At 40.2% G+C, this 13,730-nt stretch overlaps 1 protein-coding gene across 1 annotated transcript in view; it reads left to right on the plus strand.

Moving 5' to 3' along the window:
- Positions 1-711: 711 nt before the first annotated feature.
- Positions 712-13,730, plus strand: part of LOC124796093 (sodium-coupled monocarboxylate transporter 1-like) — a gene marked incomplete at its 3' end in the record, with an annotated part of 59,995 nt that continues 46,976 nt past the window's right edge. Inside the window, exons 1-3 of the mRNA XM_047260179.1 lie at positions 712-932; positions 6,767-6,926; positions 13,611-13,728. Coding sequence (XP_047116135.1) covers positions 712-932; positions 6,767-6,926; positions 13,611-13,728 — 499 coding nt within the window. The remainder of the gene's footprint in view (positions 933-6,766; positions 6,927-13,610; positions 13,729-13,730) is intronic.

Consider the following 13,730-nt stretch of genomic DNA (forward strand, 5'->3'; position numbering starts at 1 on the left):
AAAGTTTGGAAGTTAGGAGACGAGGTACTGGCAGAAGTAAAGCTGTGAGGGTGGGGCGTGAGTCGTGCTTGAGTAGCTCAGTTGGTAGAGCACTTGCCCACGAAAGGCAAAGGTCCCGAGTTCGAGTCTCGGTCCGATACACAGTTCTAATCTGCCAGGAAGTTTCATATCAACGCACACTCCGCTGCAGAGTGAAAATTTCATTTCAAGATTACACTAGTTACAGGGGGTACAGAGACATTTAAGCATTTCTCTCGCGTTCGATTCGCGATTGGGATGGAAAGAATCCCTCAAATCGATAAAATGGGAACAACCGTCTACCATGTACTTCACAGTCGTTTGCAGTGTGTAGTATAGGTGTAGAATCCCAAGGGATCGTTTCTTCTTTTGATGCTTTAAAAGTCGGTCGGTGTAGCCGAGCGGTTCTAGGCGCTTCAGTCTGGAACCGAGCGACCGCTACGGTCGCAGGTTCGAATCCTGCCTCGGGCATGGTTAGGTTTAAGTAGTTCTAGAGGACTGATGACCTCAGATGTTAAGTACCATAGTGCTCAGAGCCATATGAACCATATGATGCTTTAAAAGCCGGAAAAAGAAACTGTCTAATACGGAAGTTTGACTGTGTTGTTAATAAGAGTGACGTGATATTTCAGGGGTCCTCGGTAATAGCAGCGTCCAGGTGCACACACAACCGTCACCACTGGTGGGAGCAACATGGCGGCCAACGTAACAGCTGCGGCAGCAGGTGTGGTGGGGAGGCAGGTGCTGTTCGGCTGGGTGGACTACGTGGCGTTCGCGCTAATGCCCACTCTCTCCGTGGCCATAGGCCTCTACTTCGGCATCTGTGGCCGTGCCAAGAACACTGCCAAGGTGGACTACCTGCACGGCGGAAAGACTATGAGGGTGCTCCCCGTCGCCATCTCGCAGATATCGAGGTGAGCCATCCACTCTGCAAGACATTACTCACATGTTTCCGTAAATTAGTACACTACTTGAGAACTCCTTGGTAGTAATGATGCAGGGCGTTCGGTAGTTCCAGCTGCATACTTCGAAGATATGTTGAGGTCACTGAGCACACAATATATCGAATAGGAACCAACGGCTGGGAATATACCGTCTCAGCTCTACAACCATTTCAGATAAGGTTTTTAACACACTCATTTCTGCTTTATGAATTTAATTATTTAGTAACTGCAAGGAGAAAAATTAAAGAACTTATCAGCACTTTTGTCTGTAGTAAACCTGAAAAGATTCCTGACATTACTGAAAAAAAGAAGAAGAAGAAAAACAAAAACGAGTGCAGCAACGGTTACTCATGCACAAATCAGCTGCTCAGTATGGCGACCACCTAAGTCGATGTGTGCGTTGTACCCGTCCATCATGTTATGATGTACCTTCTCCGTCACACCTGGTGTGTCGTCAGTCTGTCGTGCAGAAATTGTGCCAGCGAGCCTCCCTCTGCCTCCACAGGAGTGTCACAAATTGAGCAATATATTTGTGACACGCCTGTAGAGGCAGAGGGAGGAAAATGTCTGAAACGCTCGTAGGTGCGTTGCAGGGCAGATTGCACCGTGACATAAATGTTAAGAAAAAATGCGATACGTTGCACCGTTTCCGAGTTATTAAGCACTGAATGTAGCCAATCGGGGCGACGCGCGCTCGCATTCAAGGGGCCTGCCAGGAGCGGTGTTACCTAACGAGTGCTTTATTTGGTTAGCAAAAACTTGAATTCGCGCGCGCAACGAACATATTGGCTAACTTCAATGCTAAATAACTCGGAAACGACGCAACCTATTGCATTTTTTTCGCAACATTTATATCTCAGTACAATCTGCCCTACAACATCACGACAAGCGTTTCAGATATTTTCTGACCACCCTATATACATATACTTTCATTCTAGTGTGAAAATAATTTAATTCTATTATTGAAGTATATATATATATATATATATATATATATATACACTCCTGGAAATGGAAAAAAGAACACATCAACACCGGTGTGTCAGACCCACCATACTTGCTCCGGACACTGCGAGAGGGCTGTACAAGCAATGGTCACACGCACGGCACAGCGGACACACCAGGAACCGCGGTGTTGGCCGTCGAATGGCGCTAGCTGCGCAGCATTTGTGCACCGCCGCCGTCAGTGTCAGCCAGTTTGCCGTGGCATACGGAGCTCCATCGCAGTCTTTAACACTGGTAGCATGCCGCGACAGCGTGGACGTGAAACGTATGTGCAGTTGACGGCAACGCCACTTCCAAGCAAATTAGGGACACTGTTGCTCCTGGGGTATCGGCGAGGACCATTCGCAACCGTCTCCATGAAGCTGGGCTACGGTCCCGCACACCGTTAGGCCGTCTTCCGCTCACGCCCCAACATCGTGCAGCCCGCCTCCAGTGGTGTCGCGACAGGCGTGAATGGAGGGACGAATGGAGACGTGTCGTCTTCAGCGATGAGAGTCGCTTCTGCCTTGGCGCCAATGATGGTCGTATGCGTGTTTGGCGCCGTGCAGGTGAGCGCCACAATCAGGACTGCATACGACCGAGGCACACAGGGCCAACACCCGGCTTCATGGTGTGTGGAGCGATCTCCTACACTGGCCGTACACCACTGGTGATCGTCGAGGGGACACTGAATAGTGCACGGTACATCCAAACCGTCATCGAACCCATCGTTCTACCATTCCTAGACCGGCAAGGGAACTTGCTGTTCCAACAGGACAATGCACGTCCGCATGTATCCCGTGCCACCCAACGTGCTCTAGAAGGTGTAAGTCAACTACCCTGGCCAGCAAGATCTCCGGATCTGTCCCCCATTGAGCATGTTTGGGACTGGATGAAGCGTCGTCTCACGCGGTCTGCACGTCCAGCACGAACGCTGGTCCAACTGAGGCGCCAGGTGGAAATGGCATGGCAAGCCGTTCCACAGGACTACATCCAGCATCTCTACGATCGTCTCCATGGGAGAATAGCAGCCTGCATTGCTGCGAAAGGTGGATATACACTGTACTAGTGCCGACATTGTGCATGCTCTGTTGCCTGTGTCTATGTGCCTGTGGTTCTGTCAGTGTGATCATGTGATGTATCTGACCCCAGGAATGTGTCAATAAAGTTTCCCCTTCCTGGGACAATGAATTCACGGTGTTCTTATTTCAATTCCCAGGAGTGTATATATATTGTAGTGTGAAAATAAAACTTTTTCTCTAATTTAATTCTTTTATTAAAGTATATATATATAAATTTCGAAATACGTAAGAAAATTAACAGCACTTTTGTAGAATAAGTGTTTTGAAAGAAAATTAATTTAGAGAAAAAGTTTTATTTTCACACTACAATGAAAGTATTTTCTTGAAAAACACTTATTATACAAAAGTGCTGTTCATTTCCTTACGTATTTCGAAATTCATGCGACCAGATAGGCTAGGATGATCTTACGATGATAGCACGTTCCATAAGATTTGAGAATGGCAAACACATAACCGTATAAACGGAAAGCTACTCCCGGAGCAGTATCTTTAGCGCCTACTGTCATTCAGGGTTCTAGCCGTGGTAATCTCTCATTAGCACGCGTCCCTATAACACCCGATGAGAATGTTCGATCGGATTCAAAAAAATGGTTCAAATGGCTTTAAGCACAATGGGACTTAATATCTGAGGTTATAAGTTCCCTAGACATAGAACTACTTAAACCTAACTAACATAGTGACATCACAAACATCTATGCCCGATGTAGGATTCGAACCTGCGACCACAGCAGCAACGCGGTTCCGGACTGAAGCGCCTAGAACCGCTCGTCGGATTCAAGTGCTGCTAGTATTGAATGCAGTCCCTTCATACATGATTTTGAGGACAACTGCGAATAAGAGCCGTAAGTTATATGATGTTGTTGTTGTTGTGGTCTTCAGTCCTGAGACTGGTTTGGTGCAGCTCTCCATGCTACCCTATCCTGTGCAAGTTTCTTCATCTCCCAGTACCTACTGCAACCTACATCCTTCTGAATCTGCTTAGTGTATTCATCTCTTGGTCTCCCTCTACGATTTTTACCCTCCACGCTGCCCTCCAATGCTAAATTTGTGATCCCTTGATGCCTCAGAACATGTCCTACCAACTGATCCCTTCTTCTCGTCAAGTTGTGCCACAAACTCCTCTTCTCCCCAATTCTATTCAGTACCTCCTCATTGGTTATGTGATCTACCCATCTAATCTTCAGCATTCTTCTGTAGCACCACATTTCGAAAGCTTCTATTCTCTTCTTGTCCAAACTATTTATAGTCCATGTTTCACTTCCATACATGGCTACATTCCATACAAATACTTTCAGAAACGACTTCCTGACACTTAAATCTATACTCGATGTTAACAAATTTCTCTTCTTGAGAAACGCTTTCCTTGCCATTGCCAGTCTACATTTTATATCATCTGTACTTCGACCATCATCAGTTATTTTGCTCCCCAAATAGCAAAACTCCTTTACTACTTTAAGTGTCTTATTTCCTAATCTAATTCCCTCAGCATCACCCGACTTTCTCCTGATAAAAACGTCCTCTTGAGTAGTCCCCGCCCGGAGATCCGAATGGGGGACTATTTTACCTCCGGAATATTTTACCCAAGAGGACGCCATCATCATTTAACCATACAGTAAAGCTGCATGCCCTCGGTAAAAATTACGGCTGTAGTTTCCCCTTGCTTTCAGCCGTTCGCAGTACCAGCACAGCAAGGCCGTTTTGGTTATTAGTTATATGATAACAGAATCCAAATAATGAACTCATTATATATCACCATACACAAAAAGTGATCAGTGTAGCTATTGTATTGGGATGAAGAGATTCGTAGGATTTACATCATTTCTGAAGTCTACCAAATGATTTTGAGTGGTGGTGTAGATCTCGCTAGATTATCTCACCTGGATTCATTTCTGCGTCTGTTCCAAAAAGATTTGTAATAAGACGTTCAGTAATGAGAAGCTTCGTTCATGGACGCTGAAGAATTATGAAAGAATCTGATTGTGGAAAACCACGGGAAAAAACGATATTTCATTATTGCAGACATCCTGAAATACGATATCAGCGAGACCTGCCATGAAGATATCACCATTCGTCTCACAAGGGAGATTTTTCACAAGTAAGCCAACATTTACATGTATGTAATCAAAGAAGAGATTATCTCTTTCAACGCGCTGAGCAAAGGCGAGTAAGTCTGTTAGGATACCGGCACTTCTTAAATCAAATCTATTCAGCAAGAAACATAGGCAAACTGAGATTAAATTTATAATATTCTCATCACTTTTATCACACGGAAGTTTACCCCTGCATGCCATATGAACAGAGTTTCGTTCTAGCAAAATGGCAGCAGATGTCACCTTATTTTGCAAAATGCCAGGAAGAGTTATAATACACGAAGCAATTATCAAAGGGTTACCTTAAGACGGGAGTTCGTGTATCTCCAAATGCCTGATAAGACCTCTATGTTTCTCCACACGGAACGATGTTCATGTCTGTAAATATAGAAACGTAATGCATATATCACCGTACGTGGATATAATTGATTATGATTGTATCCTACATGGTTGCAGTCCTCGTTCACACAGGATTCATCTAGCGAACGATGTCTTCAAAAGAAAATAGCTTGGTGGCGGAAAGGTCAAGTCGAACTCCCAGTCTGAATCCCATGAAGCAAATTAGTATACTCTAGGAATCGTATTGCTGCCCATAGTCCACATAATCATCGAAATAAGATGTTTGTGATGCTACCTGGTACTAAAGCTACCTTGTTAATTATAAGAGCGATTTTTATTGCTATGAAACTCGATTGAAATTACAGTTATTTCTCTGAAACTGGCTTTGATTTAATGTTACCTTAATGTGAATTTAAAAGTAACAAAGTTGAGTAATTATTGTCTGGAAAGATAGAGAAGTAAGTATAGAATATCACTGATCAAGGCGGACGGAAATGGCTTGCTTTGTACGAAAAGAATGCATCTGACAAGTAATACCAGTAATACAGAACCTGGTAGAATATAAATGGTTTGCAGTCATTGAGACTTACGTGGACACTTCTAGAGCTTAAGCTGTCTGCTTCGGTTTCTCGTCTGACGTCTGTTTCATCGACAAGCTGACATTTTACCAACACAAGTGGCGGCATACTGGCAGACTTACCCGCATTTGCTCAGCGCGTTGAAAAAGGTAATCTCATCTTTGACTACACACTGCTGCCTCCGAAAGTTCCGCTTGAGAAAACGGTACTCCATCTTGTAGTTAATCTTGGTAGTCAGTTACCTCGTACAGCTCTGCATTCAGTAATCATTTGCGAATTGTAATGAGCTTAGTTTGCGGAATAACGTTCATTTCAAACAGATGTATTCTGCTTACTGTTGAGATTATCACAATACTTACTATATATACATCACAGCGACCTTGGTGTTCTTCTCTCGATTGCGCGTCAAGGTACTCATATTGAACTCTGTGAATAAGAATGACACATTTACCAATAGGAGCCAGTTCATCGACATCTCAGTTGAGAATATTTGCCACTTTAGTTTTCATAATCTTGTTGTAGGCTATCTGCTATAAAACACAAAATCAGATATAACACTCGTACGTTAGGAATCCTCTACCATTCGGGGACGAATGGTAAATACAAATGAGTGCCATAGATTAAACGAATAAAGAACTATAAATCATTTGATCTCCTTAGGGAGTGATTCTTGATTTTATACATAGTATGTTGCCAACATCTACCTTATACACTCACACTTTTCTCAACAGTCACGTATCTGGTAGCACGCTGGTGGGTGTACCTTCAGAGATCTACTTGTACGGCAGTGTATACACTTGGATTTGCCTGAGTGTCATTCTGTTCTCTATTGTCACCAACTTCGTCTTTCTCCCAGTCTTCTTCGAGCTTCAGCTCACATCAACTTACGAGGTAAGTATATGAAGTATCTTAGATAGAAAACCTGAATGGGAATTAATATTGTGGCTCAAACCCATTTGTTAACTAGGAACTGTCAGTAAATTCTTCTATTATTACATATGAATATTAAGCAATGTCTCTACCTTAGGCTCGAAACAAATATATAAAAATGAATAAAAGTTTCCAGTCGTTTTGACGATAAAACTCTTTCATATGTGAGTGAAGTTGTTTCCCGTTTATAAATACTTGTTTAACACGAAGGAAATGAGCGATTGCTTAAAATTTTATTTTTAGAATTATTTTAAGACAATTGACTATTCATACTTCGTTAAATATTATAACTAGTATTCAGGAAATTACACCTTTTCGGTTTGGATTAATATCGACGAAATGTTGTGAAATATAAGCACAAGAATGAGTTTTGTTACATTAAAGTCATCAGTCGGTCTATTAGTCCAACCAAGTTGATCTGTGAGTACATACTACACGAAATGTATTACAAAGGGCCTTGGAAAGGTTCGGAGATTGGTTTCAGAAAATAAAGGAAACAAGAGTTACGAACAAAATATCTCCATTGGCCTTAAAACTAATCTCCATTAGCTACAACACATTTGTGACGTCGATTGCAAAGCTGTTGGAAATCGACAGCAAACGCTTCTTCTGAAATTACCCGAAGAAATGGCCTTGTTGGATATCAGCAACAGCTACAAGTTCTTCTCTCTCAAAACAAAGCGCTTGTCCTTCAAAACTTCCCTTATTCTCTAGATTTGGCGCCAGCAGACTTCTTTTTCTTTCCGAACTTTAAATTGGCTCTGCAAGGTTAACGCGTTGCAGACATACCATGTGACCACAGTGCTTCCGTTTATTTCCACAAGAAGCGTTTCGAAACAATTTCCAACAGCTTTACACCCAATGTCAGACGTGTGTAGTAGCTAATGGTGATTACTTTGAAGGCCAGTTAAGAGAAATTTTCTAACTCTTGTTTCCTTTGTTTTCTGACACCATACACTGAACTTTTCTGATGTACGTTGGACGTACCAGTCTGTTGTCTGACATCCTTGCCATTATAGTCCGTGAGACGAGTGATTGGTACTGACAGTTCCAGCGGGCAGACGTCGCTGTTGCCGAACGTGGCTCACAGCACGCGGCGCCCTGTCTGCTACACGCATTCTCTAGCAGCAGAAATAAAAGCGAGACAAAATACAAGTCGTATTGGTACGCGTGAATTTATTTAAAGTTGATGCTTGAAATATATTAACTCGAAAACTGATAAGAGCTATTTAGTACAAGTATCTAAGATGCTGAAACATAATAAAGTTATTTGTTAAACTTCACAACTGAAATGAAAACTATTTTCGCAAGTTGTTGAACATTAGCAGTTTTGGTTTCCATTGTTAAGTATTAGCATTATTAATTTGTTCTACTACAAGCTACAGAATAATTGGTCAGTGTATTAAGAGTTATAATGTGAAGAAAGTACTCACAATATGATGATCTGGTTGTAGATCGATAGCAAACTCCCTCCTTACATTCCTGAATACGTTGTAGTTACTGTAATGGAAAAACACCACTCACATCACTGTCAGAATCTGATTTGACATTGGCTTCCTCAGCACTACTCGAACTATCACTGCTCTGTCCCATATGTATAATTAAATTTTCGATGCATTCTTTCACAACCCCTTCGGATTTGGCCGCCTCTCTGATAGCACTTGCAGTGCTGTTTACAATTTTAGCACACGTCTCGTTTGTCACTTTATTGATAGCTGCTGGAAGGAGAGTTTCCACTTCAGAGATCGTGAATTTTTTATTGTTTGCAGCAATGTAATTTTTTATCTGCGCCCACACTCCTTCAATTGCACTGAAGTGACAGTGGTATGGAGGAAGCCGAACGATTTCATGCCCGTGCCTTTTAGCAATCTCGTCAATTACATATGTTGAGAATTGGAGTTTCTTTTGTGCCACAATTTCGAGCAGTTGCGCCTTCCTTAAATCTTCTCTGAAATCTACTTTTCGCCGTTTGAACCACTGAATGATATCGTCTTTTTTTGTTACCAATGTTGGTGCCTTATCGTGAACAACGGAATGATAAGGCGCATTGTCCATAACAATCACTGATGGACTTGTCAGATTAGTCATAAGCGATGTCTCGAACCATTCTTGAAATACTACACTGTTCATTTCTTCATGGTAATCTCCCGTCTTTTTTGACCGAAACATTTTCAAGCAGTTTGGCACAAAACCTTTCGATGTTCCTGCATGTAAGACAATAATACGCCCTCCTTTGCCAACAGGCACTGCCATTGTCCCCTCGGGCGTTCCATCATTCCAGCCTCTACGTAAAGAATGGCTGGCATTGACCCAAGTTTCATCTAACCACACTATACTTTCGAATTCCACACCCATGATCCTACGCAGAAATCTGCACCGCCATGCTACTACATCTGTCCTTTCCATTAATATTTTGCGTCCGTTAAGCAGTGAATAGCTGAAGCCTATGTCTTTCAACACTGTACGCAATGAAAATTTGCTCCCTTTAAAAAGATCGTCTTTCTGAAGCGACACCAGTAATTTAGATAGAGTGTGATGTTCCCTTCTCTTATAATAGCTGTATATATGACGACGAATAGCGTCTTTCTGAAAATCGTCCAAAGCTGTCATCTGCTTATTTCTCGGTCGCTTCTTTCCTGGTGTGTGCAGCTTTGTTGTGCCACTCTCGTCACAGTATACACTATACTGTTCTTTTCCTATCTTTACAACAGTGTTCTTACTTATTTTCAATGCTGCTGCAGTTCTCTTCACAACCTGAACAACAGGAATTAAGGGCCCACCTTTGTCCTTTTCTTTCTCAAAGTAATCCATCACAGAGCACACGAATTCACGGGCCTGGGTGTGTAGCACACTATTCTTCCTCCGTTTCACTTCTTGTGTTGGGCTGGTACTACCCGGCGCACTAGACATTGTTTACAACGAAACATAAACAAAGAAACACTAAAAACAACAAAAACGAAATAAACTGCGAATTCAACGAAACATAAACAAAGAAACACTAAAAACAACAAAAACGAAATAAACTGCGAATTCAACTTCAGACAAACGACGAACGACCGCACCGCCTGCACGCGAGACACTGGTAAGTTTCATAAGCGCGCGCGACCGGGTTTCAGAGCGGCAACGTGGCCCTTGCTACCCGCTCAAAGTCAGGCCGTCATTGGCTGCCTGCCTGCGGTCGCTAGGCAATGGAAAGACGCTACCGAGCTGTCAATACCAAAGACTCGTCTCCCAGACTATATACATTACTACTTCAGAACTAAAAAATACAGATTATAACAAGGAACTATATGTCATTTATCCATTTCCTCTTTCATTTACAGACTGATACTATGGAAAAATTTATATACCGAATCAGATAAGGTAATATTTTTTCAGTTGACTTATGTTTGCTCATGGGGCTCTCTTAATGAAGAAGCAAGTTACAAACTGTGTCATACACAGTGGAAGTCTTTCTGGCCCACCAGGTTGGCGGACAGTCTACATTTTTTTTTTTTTTCTTTTTTGGTTGCAAATTGAACTTTTCCAACTTTATACGTATGCTCAGAGTTTTCATGCATTATTGTACTATTCACAAGGTACAGCTAATGTATGAACTTCTGAATTCCTTCCGCTAACTGTTGATATAATGTATTATTGTAACAAAAATTCCACATCAGTAATGAAAAAATATTATGATACACAATCTGATTGTTCATCCAACTACTTAACCCCTTGACATTGCTTTCACTTTTCCAAAATATATTTGGAAGACTGATAAAGGACCTCAAACATTGAGAATAAATTTGTTATCATTTTCAGGCTAGATTCTTTATTTCGGTTGTTCTTCGTCTGCTCTTTTAATAAGATTGAGCTTAAAAGAGAAAAAGCAAATTTTATCGAATAGAATTAAAATGGCTGACAATATAATGAATAGAGAGTTGAATTATGAATGATTATGTCAGGGGTGTTGTTCTTCAGAATGTATGTTACCTTGCTTCCTAATCGTAATAATTCCAATATTTACCTCATCTCTATGAATGGCTAACGATCATCCATATTTCTAACATCGCTTGTGAAGATGGATTTGTTACTGTATTTCTAATTCATATATTTTTTAACATGTGTTTTCAACATCTATCATAGTTGCTTAATTAATATATTGCATGTCTCACTTTCATTTGGCTTTGATTTTGTTAAATCTGGACTATTGCTTGAATAATAGTATTTATAATTAGTAACATTTTTATGTTCTTACATCATTTTAGGGCCTCTTTGTCCTAAAATATTTCCCATAGCAAATCTGCCTTAATTAAAATGGCAGCATTGTCAGACTGAGCACTTGAGTTACCCATGCAAGAATCATTATCTTTAAAGTCTATTTGAAGCAGAGATCTTTAAGTTCTTTAACGTGCTTATATGTGATGGTCCGTATATTTGTTATCTGAAGTAACATTTCTTCATTACATATTCCTTCATTCTCCTTTCTTCCCCAATATACGCAATTTGTTCGAGTTGTTTTTGCCTATTTGGAGATGGTGTACAAAGACTTAATTATTATCTTTACAGAGTAAACCCCTGACAAAAGATGGTTCTCTTGATGTTGAAGAAACAGGAAAAATGTCTCAAAAGTCTTTTGCTGATGGTATTGAAAGAATTCTTTCCTAACCTTTCGAATCTCTCCAGTAGTCTTTATCGTGATGACTGCACTTGTTGAATATTTATACAAGGATTAAAGTAAATAGTATGATTATATTTTTGTATATATTGACTATAATATCAGTTTCATTAAACATGACATCTTTCATGTTCATAACGTTGTTCATGTTTACATCGATGGCGATTCATTTATTTGTATGTTACATGTATTTATATTCATGTATATGTTAATGTGTTAGAGATGCTTTAAACTTTTCCTGCTGGGAGTTTTTCATTGTAGTGAATGGAAACTCACCATTCTGTCATTTAATGCAGACGTCATAACATTGCTTATTTGTAGCCTCAAAAAGCTTTTTTTCTAGAGATGAACTGATGAATAAATACATCCAAGGAAACGAACTGCGCGATCAGATTTAGAAGCCCACTCAACGAAAAATGGCGGACATGTCGTCTTGTGCCTCATTTAGATAAAATGTATAGCCTTGTTAGGTATCCAGATACTGAAATCGCTACTTTCCATTCAAGTAGCCCTTGCATTGGCCTCACAGGGCTGTCAATAACGAACTGTGTCTTATGTCAAGAACATTGATGAATAGTAATATTGCATCAAATACATAATTCTGAAAGAAGCCAAAATGTTAAGCTGAAGAAATACTGTGGCTTTAAAGTGAGGTATCTGAACCCCGAAACAAACAGTAATAAGCGAGGGCGAATTTTTTAGTGAACTTGGTTTTAATAACTGTAAACTGCTGAATATATCGATACATGACTATTTCTACAGTGAACAAAATACTCATGTCATAGTCATCAGACAAAAGTAATTTAAACTGTGAATAATAAAAATGGGAAAGATGTAGTTTGGAAATACCATGAACAGATATATAAAAAGGAATTGAAATAAGAGTTTATAAGAAAAGTGTATATACTTGTATTTGGTGTGATATTAGAGAAAAATGGAGTTCTTATATTTTAATGTCTCTGCTTGCCGTTAGGAAATGAAGTACCTCCTTAATTATTCTTATTCAATGAAAAGTGGCTTCGCCATCTCAAATCTGATTAAAGGAATAATGTTTCAAATCTATAAATTGCTACTTGCGATGAAAGTATATTTTATAGTTGGTATCAAAAAGAAAATTATACATTCTTATAGGTAACTGAGATACGTGAATGTAACAGGTAATACAGGTTTGAAAACGTTATTAATCCATTACCTTAACGTATAAAAGAATCAAGAAGACCAGGGATCGTAAAAGTATGTAGTTACATGAGTTTTCTCACAACTGATTCTGTTTCATTAAAATAATGGACGAAGCTTCGTTATCTTTGGATAAATGACTCCATATTGAGAATGATATTTATTACTGTGTAGGCTGTTATGCCTATGTGTACGATAAATAATTTACTACTGTAGATGACATGTGTGTTGTTAACAGCAATCTCAATCTGGAATCATGGGCTATGTTACGCAGTGTGGAATAATTTCAAACCAAAAAGAGTTTAATGAAATTTGCGGAAGAATTAAGAGATAATGCATATTCTAACGAAAAAATGTAATATTTTGGTTTCCTAGGTTCTTGAATACCAATTTGTGCAGCATGATGGCGAATAAACACCTACTTGCCGGTATGGTATGTTCAGAAAGAGCGTTATCAAGGCGAAAATGATGGAAAAACTACCTCAAAAAATTTACATACCGGCAGTAAATTACAGTATTGTGTTTGTATCAATATTTTGCGTATCCTGATTTTCTCAGGTTTTCACCAACTTCACAATTTTAGGAAAAGAGTAGATGTACTCGTGTAATGAGAGAGTGAAGAATGTTTCTTGCAATAAAATAAAAATGTGGAGAACTGAGTATTTTCAGAAACTGTACTGACCTCATCACCATGTATCTACTAGTTCGTACTAGCGGTATTAAGAGATTCGCCAACCCTGTCTTTAGAATAGGTAGTTCTTGTAATTTCATTCATCCATTCCCCGTCTGCTTACATGCTGTTGGTGTTTCAGTACTTGGAGCGCCGCTTCAGCCGTATTATCCGTGTCCTGGCGTCGGGCTTGTTCACGCTCAACATGGTGCTCCACCTGCCACTCTACCTCTACACGCCAGCCATCTGTTTCAGCCAAGGT

This window comes from Schistocerca piceifrons, chromosome 4 (genome assembly GCF_021461385.2).
Source record: "Schistocerca piceifrons isolate TAMUIC-IGC-003096 chromosome 4, iqSchPice1.1, whole genome shotgun sequence".
In the NCBI taxonomy this organism is placed as follows: domain Eukaryota; kingdom Metazoa; phylum Arthropoda; class Insecta; order Orthoptera; family Acrididae; genus Schistocerca; species Schistocerca piceifrons.